The sequence below is a fragment of the Neoarthrinium moseri genome, assembly GCF_022829205.1.
Source record: "Neoarthrinium moseri strain CBS 164.80 chromosome Unknown scaffold19_Wmoseri_CBS_16480, whole genome shotgun sequence".
Lineage (NCBI taxonomy): Eukaryota > Fungi > Ascomycota > Sordariomycetes > Amphisphaeriales > Apiosporaceae > Neoarthrinium > Neoarthrinium moseri.
In genome coordinates, this window is record NW_026055133.1 from 26,038 (window position 1) to 48,060 (window position 22,023).

Below are 22,023 nucleotides of genomic sequence, written 5' to 3' on the forward strand. Positions count from 1 at the left end.
CATTAACACTAGTTCCCAATGACACATGCAACCAAGGAATCGTGTGTCCTTTACTATATTGAGGTCACCAGCCCAAGCGATGTCCAGGCCGCTTTCAGTTATTCCCGTTCATCCGGCGCAGCGATATCCATTAAGAATTCAGGGAACGATTTCAATATGCGTAGCAGCCGGAAGAGATCGCTGGCACTCTGGACTCGGTCCTTACGAGCGATGTCATACGAATCGTCATTTACACCTACAGGATGCCACGTAACAGGCGACGCAAATATATCACAGGCCGTCACTTTCGGAGCAGGTGTCAACATGGATGAGGCATATCTTTTTGCACACTATCACGGCGTTCTTTTCGCAGGTGGTACTGTAACGACGATCGGAGCGTCTGGCGGCTGGTTGCTTAACGGAGGACACGGGGTTCTATCAGGGAGCCTTGGCCTCGGGGCAGATAGAGTGCTACAATTCGGCCTAGTGACACCTGATGGTCGAGAAATCATCGCAAATCAATGTCAGAACGCACGCTTATTCTGGGCTCTTCGCGGTGGTGGTGGGGGAGCCTTTGGTGTCATCCTCAACGCGACCCATCTTGTTCAAGCTGAAATGCCCACTACTAGTGCCATTTTCTCTTTTCCAGCCAGCGGCGACAACGAGCGGACATATATGGCGCTGCCTGCAGAGAACATGCGCGACTGGGCACTTGCTGGCTGGGGTGGTCCATCCACTACAAATATGACCGCACTCGCAAACCCTTACATCAACACTAGCCAAGCAGAGATTATGATGGCCCCGGCTATTCATTTTGTCCAAAGTCAGAATGGAACAGCCTTAATTCAACGGTTTCGCAGCTACTTCGACTACTACGTTACCATCATGAATGGTAGTTTGGTTGCCTCTGAGGCGACCAGCGTTGCATCTTTTCTGACGTCGAGGCTCATTCCCGAGACAGCATTTCAAAATGAGACCACTAAAGGCCTTATGGTGGACAATATTATGAACATTAAAGCCTCCGGGTTAGTACCATGGGTCTTAAACACTACGCCGCTGTTATACGGCCGGGCCCAACCACAGCAAACAGCGCTGCATCCTGCGTGGTATAAATCTGTGTGGATTTCTACTGCTCAAGGAGGTTGGAGACCAGGGGCATCGTTGCACGAAAGAAAATTGTTTTCTGGGTTGCTTCGTCAAGCCACGCAGTCATGGATGACAATCGCAACAGAAGGCTGCTCATATGCCAATGAGGCGGACCCGTGGATGGAAGATTGGGCAGACCAGTTCTGGGGTGAGAACTATGCGAAACTATTGGAGGTCAAAAACGAAGTAGACCCAGACGGCCTGTTGGGTTGTTGGCACTGCATTGGATGGGATGCGTCATAGCCTGACTATGAATGTATATCCAGCGCAAGAGCCTAACAACTGTGAGCGAAGGTGAAACTCATCTAGTCTTGGCAACTAGATTTTGTTCGTATGTACAAGGTGGACCTATTCAGTATGGCTACAGAAATCGGCCGTCCTGGCAATCATGCAGTACGCGTATTCCAGAACTTCTAGTCTACCACTCACAGCCAAATCCACGTAAACGTGATACGTTTTGGTAGAGGGGGTTATGCACATAGATAGGTGTACCAGTTGTCCTCTTAGCAGCAGTTAGAAATAGGTGGTATGTAGATAGGGCGATAAGCAAGCCCTGTGGCAATATACCTACGTGGGTGACACGAATACTTGCGATTTCCATCTTTAATATATCACACATCGCACCCCATAAGGATCGCATCAAAACACAATATTAAAAGAACAATCAAGATTTCTTTGCAGTTACACACGACTGTCCGATACCACCTATGTTGATCTATTGGTCTGTTCACGCTCTCTGAACATGATCTGCGCCATCATGTCAGGCTTCATTGAGCCGTTCGGCATGGAATCTCTCTTTGGCTTGCGCCCACCGAAAGGTAGTTGGAAATCATAGTTCATAATCAAATGGGCCAACGTGATCTTAAGTGTGCTTGCTGCAAAGGTCCGACCAGGACAGGCTTGCGGGCCATCCCCCCAGCCTGGCGTATCTGAACTGAGGCTCGTAAAATGATATCGCGACTCATTTCCAGGCTTCCGGCGTAGATTATAGAACCGCATCGGATCAAAGGCCTCGGGTCTGTCCCACAAGGACTCGGAGATTGGGATTTGATGTACATCGACGCAAATTACAGACCCGCTGGGAAGTTCAGGCCCCAAAGAAAGCTTGACAGGTTGGCGTAACATGCGAAATAATGCCACTATACGTTCGGAATATTAGCGGATGTCTGTTATAGGCATTGTTCCACTCACGTACTATGGCCAAATGGATTTGTACGAGAGCATTCTCTGAGGACACTATCGAGCTTCTCCAGCTCGTTAAGTTGGGTTTGCGGCAGGCGCCCGTCGACTGACACTGACAAAATTTCTTCCCGCAACTCCTCGACCAGCTCTGGCCGTGTGACCAGCTCCGCCATCACGAAGTATATGGTTCCCGCAGTTGAGGGTGTTGACTCGAACGAGGCGACGATAAAGTCGTGAGCGATCTGTTCTGGGCTTCGTTCGTGGGACTTGTACCGAGACATGATCCATGCAGTAATGGGGAACTTCTTATCAGGAGTAGCTTCCAACAACTTCGTTTTGGCTTCTACATCGGATGCTCGCTCGTAGTCGCGGAATTCTTGTCGCGTCATTGAACGTAGCAGCAACCTCATGTACCAGTATATACACCAGGCAGGAATGAAGACAATTAGATTTATCAGCGGTCGAAATAGGCGTGGGGCCATGCTAGAGAAGGTAATACCAAGAAGTATGGCCATGGGAAACGCTTGAACTGCCTTGATCCAGCGAATGTCGGTTCCCAGTTCCGGGCCGACTAAGCCAGCGGCATTGGTTCTTGCAACGATTGATTGCATGATCCAATATAACCTGAAAGTTTTCCAATCCGGACAAGGACCGAGGCTGCTCTCACAGGCGAAGCGTGCACTTTCCTGGCGGGCCCATACCCTAGTAGGCAGCGCACGTGTAAGGTCTATCTTGATCGCTGTATGAATCGCGTTCATATCGGTACCTAAGAACCGCCACCCACCGAGGAAGACATGGGTGAAGTATTCAAGCGTTGAGGCCTTCTCTACTGGTATGCGCTTGATTTCGTCCCAGCTAGATGCTGGGAACACGACATACTCGAAGCCGGAGTAGGTAATGATATATGGCTGACCGTGATACCTGGTGGCTCCCTCATCGAGAATTGATTTATAATCCCATCGGCGTGCTTTTTTTGGAGGTTCGACCACTGGGATTCCGAGCCGAGTGAGTGAAGATGATCTCTTGTTTAGTCTGACATGAACAATTGCGATCGTCGTTAATGCCGCAACAGCGCTGGTTGTGTACCTAGGCACCGGTGATAGTCGCGTCCAGAAAACGGAAAGGTCTGAAATCCCTAAAAGTAGGTCGGAGACAATCTTCCTCAAAAAGAGAGCAAGTAATTCGAACTTGGTAAGGTGTACAGGGGCTATTGCTACCTTCACTACTCCATACTGCTCTAAAATAAATGCATATTGTTCCCGAAGAAATTGCAACATGATGTTGATACGACATCGATCAGTAGGAGAACTGAAGTGAACAAGATATGGGATGCGCTTCACGGTGTGAAGCCGCTAGAATTGGTGGTGCAGTTGGTTGGTCTGACTGTCGAAGCTATCAGCGGGGAAGCCATGTTGTGGTGCCGATGTGGCAAAGCGCTGTATTAGACTGGGTAGGCCTGGTGGTAAGATCAGCCGATTGACCAGGATGCCATCCTCATTTCACCCTCATCCTAGATGGATGTGCCTTGACCAGCCTGTGCTGCTGTGTAACATATAAGGACCATGCATTCATCCGGGTACCTAAGGATGCTGTCTACGCTAAAACATATAGGGTATCTAATAAGGAGCCAATCGCGGTGCACATTATCTTGGGATATTTCAAAGTTTGGGTCACAGGAGAAGTAAGGCTTTATATGCACGTATGTCTGCGCCAGAAGATATGTTGGCACGATTTTCTTCCTACGAGACTTATAATCCTTGCATAAAACCATGTGTTAATAAATATGGGTAAATTAGCTAGATATTCTTTGATAATAAATATGGGTAAATTAGCTAGATATTCTTTGATAATATTCTTATATCTTTTCATGATAGTGAACCCCGCCCTCTCTATAGCATGCCTTCCAGGTCACAATGTTGGCGTAAGATCGTCAGAATTTCTTGAAATGTCGCCGGTGACAAGTCTGCAGCACACTGGCTGGCCATAAAAGGGCCCGGTCTGCACATTATGTTAGCACCTGCGCACTTAGAAGGTCACATGAAAGCGGCGCTTACGGAGGAAGCTCATCATTCAACCATAGTTTCCCATTACTTTCAGATCCAAGCGCAGTGGCACTGACCAGGGTACGACTGCCTTCCTCAGCAGATCTTCCACAAACACATCGATAAGGAGCCATTACAAGCCTGAGTACCAGGGGAAACTCGCGCAAGAGTTTCGTCCGGCACATGCCAGGGCAACAGCAATTTATCACCATCGTATCCGGGTCCGCGCACTTTTGTGTAGCTAGTTCCTGCACGAAGAAACGCGCAGCTAGCTTCACGAGGTAATAATGGGCGTAGAAATCAAACTTTGAAGCATCGTTGAGCCGCTGTATCAGCATGTTGTCTGTCGGAATCAATTCGGGCTTGATCTCCTGAGTAGCCAAACTGTTGACGATGCAAAGATGGGGAATTGACCCATCAGAACACACGGTTTTCTGAAGCTTGGGAAGCAATAGTAGGACCATCAAAGCGGTCGAAAGGACATTGACTTGCAGTGCCATCTCGAAGCCATCAGGACTTTTCTCGTATTTGGAGGTCATGATTCCAGCGCAAAGTAGGACGACATGTAGCTGTGGGACTTCCTCGTTAACGCGACGGGCAAAGTCTTTGACAGAAGCGAATGTCGAAAGATCAACGGTCATGACGGTGATGTTGGAGCATTGCGTTTGTTGTATAATAGACACCTTGGCTGCTTCCCCTTTCTCCTTCGATCGCACTCCTAGTATCAGGGTCGACGCACCCAGTTGGGCGTATTTGAGAGCAGCTTGAAACCCCAAGCCGTCATTAGCCCCGCTGACAAGGATAACTTTGTTGTTGAATGACAGATGAGAGGGGTTCTTGGGAGGATGCCTCGCAGCCCAAAACTGCTCTTTCATTGAGGACATGGTGGGTTGTGCGGGAAGTCGAAGAGAAAGTTGGAATCTAAGAAACGGTTGGTATTTTGGTGCCTGGACCGCCTGGTTTTCGTCCTGAACCAAAAGTACCGTGCATCCCAGCTCACCGGTCTGCAGCCTCCTGTGCGCGCTTTCTGTGTGTTACACTGAAATGACGCAAACGTTTACCCTGCAATATTGAATTGCCGCGGGTATTTATCAAAGCAATCCCTATCTTCAGAGTTTGGAAACACCGCGCGATGCAGGTTCGAAGTGTACAGTGGCTGTGCTCACCACGCAGCGAATCGCGTGGATATGCGCAATGTTCCATTTGAAGAAGATATCGTCGCATTATGTTTGCCGGTTGCTACTTGATGCGGGATGAGACATTCTGCGACTCCGATATCCTGGCCTTTTGCTTCAACTCCGATTGAATACACACCCTGCACTATCAGATGATGATTAGGTAATCAGACCCGAGTGACATGGTTAGATTTTTAAACCAACATTTCAACATTTGGATTCAAAGGTTGAACATCAGACTGCAAGTAATGTCCAATCAAATCCAGGAAATGCTATGAAAGCTCGATTGCAGAAATGTACCAGTGATGAACAGATGTTCGAGGTTACATTAGGTGCGTCTAGCCAGGTTCAAGACATGGAATTTGTGAACTCCAAATTGAGCAAATTCACTGGAAGGGCTCGACTCATAAACTAATCTTGAAACAGACGGCTTTGCCTCAAAGCTGCAGTCGGCGCTTCAATTCGAACGTGGCAAGTCAGTAATTGACCTTACTCTTGACGTGTTAGGAGTAGATTCACTCCTGGCCATAGACATACAGTCATGGTTCCGTAAACAGCTAGGCGTGGAAGTAGCGGTTCCAGAGATTCTGAACTCGCGATCAGTCGGTGTACTTTTGCGATCCGTCTGGAGCTCATTCATACGGCACTTGATACTCGAAAAATAGAGGCCCCACCACTAGAGAGCGGCCGGCCGAAAAAAGCTACCGATACTTCAAGCACGACTGAACGTACCAACGCCACGCATAATGTGGAACCTTTGGTTTCACCATCAACGGAACATATCCAAAGTCCGGCGATTGACTCAGAACTTGAATCGAGAACTGGCATGGCCGCGTCTCCGCAGACTCCATCCGCCAGAGAGCAACAGCAACCTCAAAGAAGTGTTCCAATGTCTTTTGCGCAGACACGGTTCTGGTTTTTGAAAATATTTGTGCCAGACCAGACAGCTTTCAACATCGTTACGAGTGTTTTCCTGAAAACCCGAATCGACGTGGACCGGCTTGGGAAAGCGCTCGTTGATGTAGGGCAAAGGCATGAAGCCTTACGGACTATCTTTTATACGGATAATATCACTCGAAGTCATATTAAACTCGGGCTGGTAAGACGTGGTATAGAATTGTGGCGTGAGAAACTGTGGCTGTGCTTTTTTCGCGTTCTATTTATTTAATTCCCCTCTTTTCCGTAAACTTTAATACACTATCGCACTTTTTGCCTTTAATTTCACGACTATTCGGTTTGGCGACCGTCGATTTATACGTCTATTTTAGCCACACGAACAATGTACGTTCGATTCGTCGACATTAAGGAGGAGAACTGCGTTGGCTAAGGTTGTGTTACTTAGGGAATATGGCCCAGGAGCACCACTCCAGTTCAATATGCAAGGCATACTTCCCAAAATAAATCTCCAACTTGAACATATCTCTGATGCAAATGACGTAATATTACAAGCTGAGACCGCGGAAACACAACAGTACGAATTTGAGCTTTCAAGAGGAAATACTTTGAGAATGAAGCTTGTTTCCTTCCCCAACAGTTTGCATTACATTATATTGGGATACCATCACATTGATCTGGACGGAAATGAATTCCAGATCTTCTTTACAGATCTGGAGAAGGCGTATAATGGCAACTTGGACACATCAGGAGCAGGACTACTGCAATATCCCAAATTTGCACTAATGGAGAAACGAGAGTACGACGCCGGACGGCTTTCGACACAGATTACTTGGTGGCGCACTTGGTTCGCTAATCTACCCCCTCCTCTACCACTCCTATCTTTGTGTCGCAAGAGTCACAGACCGGCAGCCTTATCCTTCAGCTCCCATGATATTACGTTGCGGTTAGAACCTAACTTGAATAATCAGGTCAGTCAATGCTGCCAACGCCTGGAGATTTCCAGCTTCTACACCTATTTGACGGTCTTCAAGATATTCTTGTTCCGTCACAAAGGCGATGAAGAGGAAGAGATGTGTATTGGCATTGCTGATGGGAATCGGAAGCACCTTGATGTTCTTGGAACCATCGGTCTCTTCCTCAACTTACTTCCCTTAAGATTCGATTTCGACCCTTATCGAACATTCGTGGAATCCCTGAATGATGTGAAGAACATTGTGAATAAGGCTTTAGACAACTCTGATATTCCCTTCGAAGTGTTATTGGCTGAGCTCGGTGCGGTCTTCATCCCATACTCCTCTATTCCAGGCATTCTTTGATTTTCGCCAAGGGATCTCAGAATCTCGTCAATTTTTTGGTTGTGATGCCAGCGGAGAGACCACATCAGCTGGCAAGAACGCGTACGATATTAGCCTGGATGTTGTCGACAGCAAGGGAAGAGAGGACCTTCTCACGTTACGACTGAATACTGGAATTTATACTGCCGACGATGCCAAAGTTCTAGCGATGAGCTACAAAAACTTGCTAGAATCATTCTCACGGAATCCTGCGACCCGGGTAACGTGGCCCCCTCTTTATGTCCAGGACTGTGACGAGGCTTGGAGCGGTCTCGGCCAAGGTGAGAATGAATGTTTTAGATACACTTACTTGTATTCCGGCTACCTCTTTGCACATTTTGACTGACCAAGAACAATTAGGTCCGGTAATGAAGTCTGAGTGGGCAGGCACGCTGGTGCACAGAATTCAAGCCATGGCCCATCGATATGGCTCAAAAGTCGCATTCCAGGGGTTGAATCAGAACCAGTTGACGTACGATCAGATGATGGGGCGAGTCAAGCAAATTTCCTGTTGTCTTTCAAATCAAGGTGTTGGAAATGAGTCGACTTGCGCGATTCTGCAGTCACCTGGTCCAGACTGGGTGTGCTCATGCCTCGCCGTATTTTGCCATGGAGCAATTGCGGTTCCACTTGAACCCCAGGTTTTCTCAGATCGACTGCTCACTATTTCGAAGAATTGTCATTTAGGGTTCATCATGGTGGATAATTCAGTAAAACTGGAACCCCGGATATTCCAGGATACTCCAGTCCAGTTGATCAATGTGTCACGGGCTCCAAGGTCAGCGAGTGTGCTCACATTCACTAATCGATCAAAGAGCTCGAAGATTCCTGTCATTGCTTATACGAGTGGCTCTACTGGCATTCCCAAAGGTGTTACCATCACGCATGATATCTACCGGAATTTCATTGAGTTTGCGCCGTGTCGATGGGGCATCAAAGAAGGAGAGGAGACTATTCTACAGCAGTCAGCCTGCTCGTTTGATATGTCTCTCGCTCAGATGTTCACCAGTCTTGCCTACGGAGGCACACTGGTCATCCCAGAGAGTTATCAGAGTGTTGATCCGGAGGCTATATGTCAAACTATAGTATCTGCGGGTGTCACTGTTACATTTGCTACACCTACTGAGTACTTGACCTGGATTCAGGTTGGCGCCGCGAACCTGCGGAGGTCACAATGGCAAACTGCTATTACTGGTGGCGAGCCCCTGACTGCGTCTCTGCTGCAAGCTTTCAGGTCTCTGAGTATGCTCAACCTAAGCCTTACCAATGCCTATGGTCCAGCTGAAGTCACATTTTCTTGTGCTGATAGCATAATATCCTATACCCAAAGCTGTGCCCCGGAGATTCCATTGAAGGCTCTACATCACGTATCATGTCGCCTTACATACACCCAGCTGTCGTATCGCCAAGAAAATCTGTCACAGCTGCGGGATTTGAATACCTAGTAGTCTTTGTCACAATGTCTACTGCCGAACCGTCAATGAGCCAAGACGTCATTCTATCAAGAATTGCCCACGATCTCCCCTTGGCCCGACACATGCAACCCGCACTCGCGATTGTATTGGAGTCATTTCCAATGACAGCCTCAGGCAAGATAGACTGTACGAGTATTGACCGGATACCGATAAGCCGTATAGATATGGAGATGCGTCCATTGCTCAGCCAATTCGAATTCTGCTTGTTGGACCTTGGCGCGAGGTCCTACCGCAGGAGGCCCTAGCGCATAAAGAAACCACCAGCGATACAGATTTCTTCCGCGCCGGAGGCACTTCTCTCGCTCTTGTGAATTTGAGGGAACTAGTCAAGACGTGTATGGATAAATTTGTGGAAATCCATCAACTTCTCGAAAATACTGCTCTATGCCGTATGGCGAAGATGATAGAGGGAGGCCAATCTATGAGGCGAGAACCTCTCGTAATTGAATGGATGCAAGAGGCCACTGCTTCTGATTATCTGCCAGCACCTAAAAGCGATCTCACCCAAGCTCGAGTTCCAGCCAAAGACCCTAGGGTTATTGTTCTCACGGGTGCCACCAGATTCCTTGGGAAAGAGATTCTGTCAAGGCTGATAGCAAATCAAATTGTCACAAAGATACATTGTATTGCAGTTCGGATGCCAGTTCATAAACTGTCCGGTGTTTTTAATCACCCAAAGGTTGACGAGGAATGTGAGATACACATATCAGTCTGGGGAACGTGAGACAAATGTTCAAGCCATTCGACCTTCTATGGAGAAGAGCACTGGGATGGTCCTGGAGTCGAAGCGCTTGGATGATTGGATTGTACTTGCGGAGGAGGCTGGCATGGATCCTTTGTTAACCATGTATCTGCGGCGTATGGGGCAAGGGCCAGTTGTACTACCGCGACTTTCGATGGCTCTCCAGTGAAGGGCCAGATTCCAAAGCAGACATTTTCAGCAAACATTCTGATATGACCATTCCTCGCAGAAGAGCGTTCATAGCCTGTGAACTAAACAAAGAATTGGTTCTCTGGGTTGTCTAGTTTCCATCTCTGGGCATTAGCCCGCTGGGAACGATATCATAAAATAGTGGCCACCTACTTGAAGTCGTCATGCTTTAGATATTTCCGAGCACTGCTTCTCAAGCAGAGGACTCGTTTCATATTGTACTGGATATTATTCGGGTGTAGGCGTCTGCGCCATCTCTAAGAAAGTATCGTATTGTTGTCCCACGAGACGTATTCAGGAACTACGTGGACCATTTAGCCATCTTGCCATGCTTGAACGATTCCGGGTTACAGACCACAGTTTATGATGAACAGCTACGCAGCTTCTGGTAACATATCGTCCGTAACCTTGTCTTCATAACATGTTTCATAGAGCTGCTTGGCCATCGTAAAGTCGTCGGCTATGATATGGCGCTCCCGTTATCCTTGCGTGCTGGTCCGAATGCGTCGTAAGGAGAAAGCAGCGTATAGTTTTAAGGGCTAAAATGGCATGCGGGTATTGAAGCCAGGGGGTTTTTTGAGACCCAGTTGATGAGAGCTAGCAAGGGGCGGATGATCTTCCGACCAATCGGGCCCGTATCCACAATATTCACCAAGCAGGGCGCGCCAAGCCTGACAGGGGCCCTTCATGCATTCTCCTTTTCATCAGCTTGCGTGAGGCAAGCGAGGGGTTTTAGATTTTCTGACAGAAGGAAGAAGCTAACTGGATAGTGTTTGCCTAGTCTAGACTACAAGCGTGGATCCTACTGTTGCCCAGCGAGGATGAGGATGGCTGAGTTTGCTTAATGATTTTCATTTACCTCCAATTGGTGCTCAGCATGACGCCTGCTTAGTTACATTAATAGTCTGTGGCACGCCATTTGGCGGGTCCTCTTCCATTTCTGTCTTTAGGTCTGTTTGACAGCATCCATGGCGCGACAGTTCACCCTAGCGGTCTCTGAACCTGGAAACGGAGCTTGATTCTGGTTTGTTAGCTACCCTCAAGTAGGCCAGGCAGCTCGACAGCAAAATCAAAGACTTGGCGGATATCCAGTAGTATTTCAATAGTTTAGGTTGTATGTCGTTTCATGAAATCTAGTCGAGGTATCAAGCGTGTAATTAAGTTCTGATTTTATCTAGCACCAGTACCTCATATACCTACGTGATCAAACGCAGGGTACGGCAATGTACGAAACCCTCCGAACGCCACTTTTCCCAATCACAAGCGCCGCCGTAATGTTGCAAATGCTGCGAGATGAGAGAGCCACTCTCATACCATTTCACGGCTCTTAGCTTCTTCTCCCTTTCTATTGCCAGGGCCTGATGAGGCCGACCAAGCAACCAGCTCTCTTTCACTTCCGCTATTACTGAGCCTTCCTTCGAGGTCTTCACGGAGCTCAAATGTTTGCTCTATCACGGTCTCCTTTCTGACTCGAGATTGCAAACTTTTCATGTGATGGCTATCATTCTGATTCGTGTAGCCACTCCTGGATTGCCCTTTGCTGCGGGGAGTAGAGCCAAGGAGTTTGGGGAAGAGCGAGTTTACTAAAGGCTTTAAGGCGGGGACTGAGGCGCAGATGATGGCAACATTGATTTCGATGCCCTGTGATTCGCAGTTAGACACTTGTAATTTAGTAAGTGTGACGGGCTATACTTACACTCCATACAGCGATATCCACACCATCAACTATTCCATGTGTCAGCCATTTCTGGATCGAGTAAAGATTTGTAGAGTGGGTAACTTACAAGATGAGTCGTTAGAGACAGATATTGTTAACAAAGACTTCAATCTCACAATAGACGTTACACAAACGCTGAATTGTGTTAGCTCTGTATAGTTTTTCGCCGTTGCATGACGGACAGCCGAACTTACAATAATCCGAACGCAAAGACCACCAACAAGATGAGCTTTTGTGTGTTTGATACCTGCAACTTCCGGATCAAAGGCACGGGAATCGCGAATATGAAGATGTCGCTAGCGATGTTGAGCGCCGCATTAGAGAACCAGAATGCAAGACGGTTCATGCATACTCCCTCCCCGACACCCCAGAAGAACTGTACTGGAATGCACATAAGAGCGGAACCAATGACTGTCCAACACCCATACACTGCAAGAACACCGATCATGATATTACAGGTTCTCTGTATCATCGTCGTGCCGAATACGCGCTTGTATTGAAAAATGATCGAGAGCTTGCACAAGACAAGCGACAGGTTGTAGACAGGAATCGTCGCCCATAGTGACTGGAAGAACCTCATTCGCAGCTCTGGTGGTATCGATTCGAAGTGTGTTCCTAGACCGAATTCTATTTCTAATATATGTTCAGCATGCAATCGTAATGGAAAGGCGGCCACAAGCCTTCACGTACGATGTACCACAACTATCATGAATCCAATTGAAGCGCACTGTTAGAATTGGGTCAGTGTAAATGTTGAGATGGCCCCCACTTGTGTCAAATGCTGTTAGGACATCCTAAACCAAGCCAGCAAAAGCAAAAGCAGCTCGCGATGATTTTCGTTTATCTTAGAGACCTATTGACGTACCAGCGATCCAATCATGAGGTAGTCGTCAACACCCGCATAGTGAAGGACGAAGAAACGAGAGTAGAACCGTAAAGCTACTACTAGAAATGACAGAGTGGTGAACAGAATGCTGGTCACAAACAGCGGTTCAACCCTAGCGACGACCATCATGACGTTCGTTTAGAATTGAGAAATGGGTGGCGATCGTTGCCCAAGTGAGTGTAAACTCGGCGGAGAATTGAGATTGGATCTGAACCGTGAGTTCCCACATGGAGCATCGACGATATAAAGCTTGTTTACCCACTCGGACGAGGGCTCATCTAGTGTCCAAATCGTTCCTACTAGCGAGCAATCTGTGACAACCCGGCGATCGGGGTCCAAATGCACCGTTAGAAAGGTTCTGGAACCTGTTTACCCCTGGAACCTTTCCCGATGTGAAACCCATGGAAATGGAACTGTGAGGTTGCAATTGTAAGAAGGACAACAGGGTTGCAGGATGGAACAGGTTCCGAAGTGCGCGTAGGAACACACGAAGGGTGAGCTGCAAGCTACGTCTTGCTATGCCGATGTACGGGGAGCATGCCACGTCTAGAATCATCAGCGCGGCCCAACTAGCTGCCTGCTAGCCTGAAGCCACATGTTGGAAGCACAATTTGTCACTTCGTTCCCTGCGAGGGTCTAGAGCATGCCAGTGGTGGAGAGCAAGGCTGATAAAGTTCCTCCATAGTTGCTACACAGGATGCCTTGAAATATCGGCACTATTCCATCTAATCCTTGCCTAGCGCCTGTGGTACAGGCACATGTCGCGTCCCCTACCCAGAAGTTCATCGCCCAGTGTGTCGGATGCCAGGCCGCAGAGAACCGCGTTGCCCAACATGCGTTGGCTGTCGCGCGTGCGCCGGCCATGTCTCTCATAGTTGGCCCTACATAGTACATGGTAGGGGGCTATGCAGGTGAACTATCCCTGCTCTGGAAAACGAGATAGTACTAATGTGGGTGGGAATCTATTGACAAATGAAGTAAATGTTACTTTCCGAAGGGTCCTACGACGGGGTGTTATTGGATTATTGACCCCTGTTGAATGTGGGACTTGAAGAACCAAACCTAGATCCCTGTTCTTCGGCTGGCGTCCGGGGTTCCGGTTTCGTAACCCCGGTTTATACCGCAAGCCGTTTGCATAGGTGTCTTCCTAATACTGCCAAACTTGGCAGAACATGGAACCCATGTATTTATGCGACCTGATACCAAGGAAGGGATAAAAATGGCCTGAGGTCGACTTTTCTTGCGGATTGCAACGGGGTCATTGGACTGCAGCTGGATAGCCTCCGTTGGGATCTTGGCCGAGCATACGAGTACGAGATCGATGCAGACGTATCTAGGCGCGACTTTGGATAGTTCCAACCCTCAAAGAAAACAAAAAGAAGAACAAAAGATACCAAGTTAGGGTTCTCGGTGTGTTGCTGGGTGTACATATCTGGAATAATATCTATAGGAAGTCTATAATTGTTTCACACCCTCAACACACTGCTGCATGGAAGTCGCATGGAACATCATCCATGTGACACACCCTTGTCTCCGATCAATCTTCATAGAGTTCTGCGCGCTTCTCTGCGGGCGCGTCAATATGCATATTGAATTCCTCCTTTGGATCAACCAGGAACATGGCCGCTATGAGTTGTTAGTACCATCACGTAAAGGAAGCGACGGAAAGACATCAGGCGAACGCACCAATAGCCACAACAACCGTGAACGCTCCAGCGGCAGTCCAAACCCATCTGAAAGCGACACTGTATGTCTGAAGCAGAGCGCCGGCCCCAGCTTGGATGATCTCGGGAGAAACACCAGGGACCTTCAACAGGCCAGCGGTGTCTTGCGCTGTCAAAGATCCGATGAACTGGCCAAGAGAGGACATGGGAAGCCCAAGCGGCAGGACTGCTTCTGCAATGTTGTGCCCCAGATTCGTGGTCAACTCTCCTGCAAAGATTGCATTGTCTACAGTATTAATGTTAGACACAAGGCTGAAACTTGTTGCTTATGAGATTGCACCCATGACTTACAAATGGCCAAGCCTACCGAACCACCCAAGGATCGCATGCCGATCATCAGGCCACTAGTAATGGCGATGAGTTCTCGTGGGGTTGATAACTGGGCAACGGTGACAAGAGCACAAAGGCAAATACCGAGACCGATACCCAAGAAGACAGGATAACCCCAGACAGCGTCTGATGTTGCGGGTGTCGAAGAAGCCATCAGTGCGAAGAAGATGATCATGGAAACAAAGGCCAAGACCGTAGGCCAGCGCACATTCTTGGTCTTGGAGCAGTAGAGACCTGCAAAAACGGCGCTAACTCCGTATACGATCATGTTGATACCGTATCGAAGTCCTGTTCGAAGAGAGTCTGTCTCGTACAAAATTCCGGCTTGAAAGGCGAAGTAGTTATTGGCAGCGAAGAATACCAACCCTTCAACGAACACGCACATAAGGGCGATTGGGAAGTTGCGTCCCTGCGAGAAGAGGCCGTGGTGGAACATACCATCCTTCTTGAAAAACGCTTCGTACACAGCCAGAGCCGCGAGAAGGCCCAGACCGACACCAAACGGCACCGGCACATGCAGGTCGGTCCAGGAGAATGGGTTCTGAGACCAAGAAAGTCCCATGCAGAACAGCACCAAGCCAGCAGTGAGGAGAAAGTATCCTATCCAGTCCAACTTGGCCAACTTCTGGCCGTTAGTAAAGCTTGTTTGTCTTGCTGTCTTTGGTGGCTTATATAGCACGAGGTTCAAGACCGTCGCAACGGCGTAGATCCCAGTCGACATATACCAGTAGTTGCGGAACCCTTCAGGGTGGCCATTCCGTGTCAAGGCGCCGCCGACAAGTAGGCCAACGAGTCCACCAAGAGCTGCCGATGCGTTTGTTGCGCCCTGCGCCCAGGGTCTGCTCCGACGAGGAATGACCTCGGATGCGACAGCGTGGAGCAGCGACTGGGCACCATAGGAAAGACCAGTAACTGCAAAGCCGGCAATCGCCATGCTCATACTATTTGCTCGTGCAACCACGACCGATCCGACTACACCGCAGGCCGTTAGGATAATGAGAAACCATCTTCGGCCCCAGTAGTCTGCTGCTTGCGACACTATTGGAGATAAAACCACCGTCGCAATAGCAATCGTTGAGGTCAACCAGACGCTATCAGTACTATTGCTCAGAACCGCAGCGATATTTTGTGCTTGCTGTTGGGTGTATGTATGTTAGTCAAGTCCCAAAGCGATGTCACACGTTGGCAGACGTCAACTCACTGCACCGGCGCCTACGACGTTGATCAACTGCGCAAAGTAAATGAAGCACACAGAGAAAACGACTAAGAACGTCTTCGCTCCAAGGCGTGGGACGGGTTCCATGGGCTCTTCAATGCTCTGCTTGACAGCATCAGCCTCCGAGCTAGGCTTTTGGTGGTGGCTTTCGTGTACCATGACGTCGCTTGATTCCTTGAGTGTGTCCATCGTTTGACAAGTATATTGCAACGAGAGTGTAGATGGCGCTGTCAAGGTCTACCCGGGGAAGAGAGTGGATGGGAGACGGGTTGCAGTGGAAGGATTCCAGGCGAGGCGCCTCGTCGTAAGAAGTTAGAAGTAGGCGTGCGCATCTAGTAGCGTTACCTTGTCTGGCCAACTTGCTTCACTCACGAAGTGCCGGGATACAGCTATTGTTGCAACATTTTAGCAACGCTCTATTGAGCCATGCAGCACTAGTCGAACAGGTGGCACAAATGCATGACTTGGAACCGGGACGAATAGAATTACAAGCAGGTTCATCTTACATCCCTCCCGTCGGGACCCACCGCCATTGGTACATCTCGAGTCAAGTATGCCCAGTTGCAATCTAGGAGGATGCAACGATAGGACTAAGCTTGCAAGGGTTTAGTCAATTGCATATAAACGGGTTGGCGCTTCGATGCTGCTGGAGATTGGTATCATACGATCAGACTAGGCCGTTTCCAATACTCTCTGAAGTGCCGCGAGGGTGCAGTGTAACAGATGGCGGACCCTGCATTATAGTGATGCCGTACTCCTTGTCCCCGCGACCAGGGTGCAAAACTATCCCTGGGAGAGGCCGGTCTAGCCCACCCGCCTGAACCGTCTACCGTCTACCCCGGCCCGACCCTGCTTACTGGAGCAAGCCACCGGATTTGCAACCCGGGGCGCAACTGGCACCGGAAAGAGACAAGACGCCCGCTAGCTTGCAGGCCATCGCCAGATCATTGCATCTCCTCTGCGACTCTGCTAATACGACTTTGGGAATATGAACGCCCAGATGCGACGCGTCGGCTTTTAATATTCCGACGGCTTCTGCGTAGGAACGTGGCGTACGAGCCCGAAGCTTGAATGTGGCGGCCGTCCGTTGGGGTCATTCGTGGGACCATGCCAATATTCGTTGTGGCATAAGCGCCCCAGATGCACTTATGAGGCACGGCTTGTTCATTTACCATACTTGAGCACAAGGATAGATTTCCACTATCGGCATGTGTTGCTAACTAAGCGTGATCAAGTGCCATGTGGTGCGATACGATCTGTCCTGCAGGGTCCTGGTTTGAACAGAGGTCTGCGGCGAGACGTTTTCTCATGCACCCCATCTGCAATGCAACCAGCACACTCCAAGTAAGCCGACTCCCCCAAAAAAGATCAGCCAGATTCTCGTCCGATAGACTTCAAGGTTCTTCGAAGATCACAAACACGCACTTTGTTGCTCAGCAGGCATGGCTGAGGCATTGAATATCACAATTGTCGGCGGTGGTATTGCCGGCCTGACGGCCGCAATATCCCTGCGTCGCGCCGGGCACCTGGTAAAAGTATATGAACGCTCTGCGCTGAACAACGAAATTGGCGCCGCGATACATGTTCCGCCAAACGCAACCCGTGCGCTGCTTGCATGGGGTCTTGATCCCGTCGGAGCGAAGCTGGTCACCGTCAAGTCGAGCTTCCGTGCCCAAGCAGACACTCTGGAAAGGTTCCATGTAGGGACCACTGAGTCAGCGATACCGGAGAAGTACGGCGCGCCTTGGTTCTTTGCGCACCGTGTAGATCTGCACGACGAACTGAAGCGACTGGCGACGGAGTCCAAGGGCGTTGGCACTCCGGTACAGATATACCTGAACTCTGAAGTTGTCCAATATGTGAGTTATGCTAGAATACAGTCGCCCATTGAACGCTAGTCTAAGTTGTCTACAGGATCCTGATGCGCCCTCTGTCACCCTTGCGAATGGTTCTGTGGTATGCTCGGACGTCGTTATCGGCGCCGATGGAGTACACAGTAAATCAGTCGAAGCTGTATTGGGCTGTGCCAACAAACCTGTCCCTTCGAAGGATTTGTACAATTTCTGCTATCGATTTTTGATCCCGGCAGCGAACATCGGAGCAGATCCCGAGACAACCTTCTGGAATGAAGATGACGACGGTCGGATGAAGTTCTTCGTCAGCGATCTGAAGCGCCTCGTATCATACCCATGCAGAAAGTAAGTGATCGAAGCCATGTTCACACTCACGTAAATTGACTTTGCACAGCAATGAGGAACACAACTTCGTTGCAATGTTTCACGAGGATGATATTTCTAAAATGAAGAAAGAAGGTGAGTGTTCTGCATGATGCTTGGTACGCAATGAACTGACCTGGAGACTTGATAGACTGGCAAGCCTCAGTAGACAAGTCTATCCTGTTGGAAAAATTCTCAAACGTTCATCCCAAGCTTCGAGCCGTATTGAACAAGGCCACTGAGGTTAAACAGTGGGCTCTTCTTTACAGAGCACCCATTCCAACATGGACAAAGGGTAAAATGTGTCTCGCAGGCGACGCGGCTCACCCTATGTTGCCTCGTGAGTTCCTTCCTTTCCACAGCCCGATCTTGATTCAGTGTAGTAACAAGAGTAGACCAAGGACAGGGTGGCGCGCAAGGCATCGAAGATGGCGTAGTTCTCGGTATGGTGTTGTCTGGTGCCTCGCACCAAAACATCATGGCAAGATTGTCACTTTACGAAGCCATCAGAAGAGACCGCGCCAGTCTACTCCAAGTCTTTAGCAACGCAGGCCAGGATGAGCCAGAGCTTATACACAAGGAAGCATCCCAGTTCATCCCTCTTGAACAAGTGCCAAGTACGTACATATGACAGCTATGTGGAAACCTTGAACAGCAACTGATACCCCATCTAGAATCACCCGAGCAGTTCTTCGACTTCAACTTCGGATATGATGTGGTGAGCGACACTTTGAATGGTCTCAGGAATCTCGATGCCTCATTTGAGCTTCCACCAGGCTTCTTCGAGAGAGCGCCTGGTAAGGGAGTCTACCCCAAGGAAATCGTCTCTTCGGCACCCACGCCCCATCAAACGTCAGGGTTTCCTGGCACCAGCGGTCCACACCCTGCCGAAGTTATCTCCCACCCATTGCAAGCAGCAGCAGCAGTATAGATTGTACCTCACGAGGCTAGAAACTCTTTTCAGGTGCAGGCAAGATCAAGGTTCACCTTACTACTCACCAAGAACGTGTCCATCTCCAGGACGGACTAGCGTACAAACCGAGCTGTTCAAGACCACTTCTGTTAGATAATCGCGAGACACGATGCTTCACGATTCATAAATAGCTTGGCAATATAGAAATTGAAACTTGATGAGCAACTGCACCCGTGTGCTGCTGGTCTTTTCAAAGGGGAGTTGGACGTTTGCAGGCTACCCAGCCCAGACACTGCTAGACCAGTGACACAGCTGTTGCCAGCTGATGACTGCTCAAGCACAGATCCACTTCATGACTCACTTTGCATCCATCCCAATTCACCAGTCTGATTGAAATCTCATGAGACGACATACATGGGGAAAACCAACGAAGTCTCAATTCAATAGCAGGTTCTTCTCATGATGGATGACGAAAACACGTCGCTGCTTGAGACAGGCGGCGTACGGGTTGCGGTCGAAGGTTGCGTAAGTTTCACCATCATCCCGCGGCACCAAATGCCCCGTTGAGCTCTGGCTGAGCTTGAGTGGGCCTCTGAAGCCTTGGACCATCGTCGTCATATCAGCTCCTCGACTCTTGTTATTCACACTTGAGCCCACCAGACCATGTGGCTAATATCGCTTCCCAGGGACATGGAACTCTTGACTCAATCTACAAGTCCGTTCAGAATGCCGCGCAAACGCGAGGCTGGGATGGTGTGGACCTTCTGATCATTGGCGGCGATTTCCAGGCAGTACGCAACGCAGCAGACCTCACAGTGATGTCCGTACCCCTCAAGTACCGTAAACTTGGTGACTTCCCAGATTACTATAGCGGCCGGACCAAAGCTCCATTCCTCACTATCTTCATTGGCGGCAACCACGAAGCCAGTTCACATTTATGGGAACTGTACTACGGCGGCTGGGTAGCACCAAACATCTACTATCTCGGGTTTGCCAACGTGCTTCGCTTTGGCCCAATTCGAATAGCTGGCATGAGCGGTATCTGGAAGGGGTCCGACTACAACAAGCCGCACATTGAGCGGCTACCGTTTAACCACAGCGATGTCAAGGGCTTCTATCATGTCCGTGAGTTTGATGTGCGCAAGCTTCTCCTCATCAGGGAGCAGGTAGATGTTGGTCTCAGCCACGATTGGCCCAGAGCCATTGAGCGACATGGAAATGAACATGCGTTGTGGGGGATTAAGCCATTCTTCAAGCAGGAGAGTCTGGATGGCACCCTTGGAAATCCTGCGGCAACTTATGCGTTGGACCGTTTGCGACCGGCGTATTGGTTCTCAGCGCATATGCATTGCAAGTTCTCGGCATTGAAACGACACGAAGCTCCCAAAGCAGACGATGAGGCTGATGCTGAGCCACAGCCTGTAGTAACGGCCACTAGAGATCCGTTGGCTGCACCATTGGAGGAGCCCGCGAACCCAGATGAGATTGATCTCGACATGGAGGATGACGATTCACATACCACGCCCTCTACACAGGCCCCGGAAACGGGCAATGGTGTTTCTGAGGAATTACGAGCTCAGCTGCCAGCGTCATTTGCCAAGCCGCGGGCAGCTCCACAAGGTGTGCCTGGACAGCCTGTACCTGCGACCATATTCAACACGGAGACTCGCTTCCTGGCACTAGATAAGTGCACACCTGGTAGAAAATACCTGCAGCTCTGCTATATCAAGCCCCTTACGTCGTCGTCTGGGCCGGACTCGCGGGATCTAAGACTAGAGTACGACCCTGAATGGCTTGCAATAACCCGTGCCCTTCACCCATATCTCACCATCGGAGACCGCGACGCCAAGACCCCTGCAAACGAGGGCGAAAAGTTTTACACGGAACTGATAGACAAAGAACGCACTTGGGTGGATGAGCACATCGTCGCCCAGAACAAGCTTGTGGTTCCAGAAAACTTTGCATTTACCGCTCCTCCACATAACCCTGGAGACGCAGAGTCATTGCCAGAGGGGCCAAAATACCAACCTGAAGAATACACAAACCCCCAAACTGCTGCATTTTGCGACCTCCTTCGGCTCAAGAACCTTTGGGATGCGACGCCTGACGAGAGGAAGGCTAGACGAGCTCAAGGACCACCGCGTGACGAATTTCTTAGATCTGGAAATCACGGTGGAGGCTTTCGGGGAGGTGGACGAGGTGGCGATCGCGGTAGTCGCGGTGGTCGCGGTGGTCGTGGCGGTCGCGGCGGTGGATTCGGACGTGGCGGCGGAAGGGGACGTGGTGGTCGGCAGTAGACATCAAGCGTTTCACATCGTAGCGGCCATATCTGGAATTCAGGGGAGTAGTGTACGGATTAGGCAGTGGCATGGTGCAAAAATTACCTGGAATTCGGAGGATGAAACAGTAATAGCCATTGGATCCGTCACCAAGTGAAGGCCTTGGTCTCCTAGACATGTCAAAAGTTGGGGGGCTGATCTCATTAAGATATACCGAGATGCAGCAAGAGATGCAACAGGGCATTTCGAGCAGTTGCACAATCGAATTTCCTACGCTCTTAGGGCCAAAGCACCCGAATGAGGGTATGCTTTTGCTGCTGGAAGGTAGCGGGCCATGCCAGTTCCAGGGTTTTCGCCTCCAACTTCGTCCCATTCGTCAGGCTAAAGTCAGTGTTTGGTTCTACTGCCTACCCTTCCAACGACACCAGATCCCTCTGCCTCCAGCGTATGCTGTATACGCTGACTAGGGAGCCACCTATCAGCGGGAATAATCCACCAGGAGAACAATGCAAAGATTGTCGTCGCTCCCATGATGATAGGGGCATAGTTGAGGCTCTCCCCATCCACTGGGAATATATACG

General features: G+C 49.5%; 8 protein-coding genes across 8 annotated transcripts; 4 read left to right on the top strand and 4 right to left on the bottom strand.

Annotated features, from left to right (window-relative positions):
- Nucleotides 1-303: 303 nt before the first annotated feature.
- Nucleotides 304-1,368, top strand: JN550_005806 (uncharacterized protein; the record flags this gene model as incomplete). Its single annotated transcript, XM_049317474.1, has 1 exon — nt 304-1,368. One exon carries the CDS (start codon nt 304-306, stop codon nt 1,366-1,368), a length of 1,065 nt encoding a protein of 354 aa, XP_049172049.1.
- Nucleotides 1,369-1,830: 462 nt separating this feature from the next.
- JN550_005807 (uncharacterized protein) lies at nt 1,831-2,918 on the bottom strand (the record flags this gene model as incomplete). Its single annotated transcript, XM_049317475.1, has 2 exons — nt 1,831-2,264; nt 2,321-2,918. The coding sequence occupies 2 exons, from the start codon at nt 2,916-2,918 to the stop codon at nt 1,831-1,833; spliced, it is 1,032 nt and encodes a 343-aa protein (XP_049172050.1).
- A 1,278-nt stretch (nt 2,919-4,196) lies between these two features.
- Nucleotides 4,197-5,233, bottom strand: JN550_005808 (uncharacterized protein; the record flags this gene model as incomplete). Its single annotated transcript, XM_049317476.1, has 3 exons — nt 4,197-4,305; nt 4,362-4,454; nt 4,581-5,233. 3 exons carry the CDS (start codon nt 5,231-5,233, stop codon nt 4,197-4,199), a joined length of 855 nt encoding a protein of 284 aa, XP_049172051.1.
- A 1,799-nt stretch (nt 5,234-7,032) lies between these two features.
- On the top strand, nt 7,033-9,200 carry JN550_005809 (uncharacterized protein; the record flags this gene model as incomplete). The annotated part of the gene is made up of 3 exons (XM_049317477.1): nt 7,033-7,605; nt 7,676-8,036; nt 8,116-9,200. The coding sequence occupies 3 exons, from the start codon at nt 7,033-7,035 to the stop codon at nt 9,198-9,200; spliced, it is 2,019 nt and encodes a 672-aa protein (XP_049172052.1).
- A 2,269-nt stretch (nt 9,201-11,469) lies between these two features.
- JN550_005810 (uncharacterized protein) lies at nt 11,470-12,893 on the bottom strand (the record flags this gene model as incomplete). The annotated part of the gene is made up of 6 exons (XM_049317478.1): nt 11,470-11,802; nt 11,858-11,886; nt 11,946-12,013; nt 12,073-12,511; nt 12,569-12,605; nt 12,744-12,893. The coding sequence occupies 6 exons, from the start codon at nt 12,891-12,893 to the stop codon at nt 11,470-11,472; spliced, it is 1,056 nt and encodes a 351-aa protein (XP_049172053.1).
- A 1,408-nt stretch (nt 12,894-14,301) lies between these two features.
- Nucleotides 14,302-16,223, bottom strand: JN550_005811 (uncharacterized protein; the record flags this gene model as incomplete). Its single annotated transcript, XM_049317479.1, has 4 exons — nt 14,302-14,390; nt 14,451-14,714; nt 14,780-15,953; nt 16,020-16,223. The coding sequence occupies 4 exons, from the start codon at nt 16,221-16,223 to the stop codon at nt 14,302-14,304; spliced, it is 1,731 nt and encodes a 576-aa protein (XP_049172054.1).
- Nucleotides 16,224-17,476: 1,253 nt separating this feature from the next.
- JN550_005812 (uncharacterized protein) lies at nt 17,477-19,181 on the top strand (the record flags this gene model as incomplete). Its single annotated transcript, XM_049317481.1, has 6 exons — nt 17,477-17,893; nt 17,949-18,232; nt 18,282-18,346; nt 18,402-18,590; nt 18,646-18,867; nt 18,925-19,181. 6 exons carry the CDS (start codon nt 17,477-17,479, stop codon nt 19,179-19,181), a joined length of 1,434 nt encoding a protein of 477 aa, XP_049172055.1.
- Nucleotides 19,182-19,625: 444 nt separating this feature from the next.
- Nucleotides 19,626-21,460, top strand: JN550_005813 (uncharacterized protein; the record flags this gene model as incomplete). The annotated part of the gene is made up of 2 exons (XM_049317482.1): nt 19,626-19,688; nt 19,850-21,460. 2 exons carry the CDS (start codon nt 19,626-19,628, stop codon nt 21,458-21,460), a joined length of 1,674 nt encoding a protein of 557 aa, XP_049172056.1.
- Between the last annotated feature and the right edge of the window lie 563 nt (nt 21,461-22,023).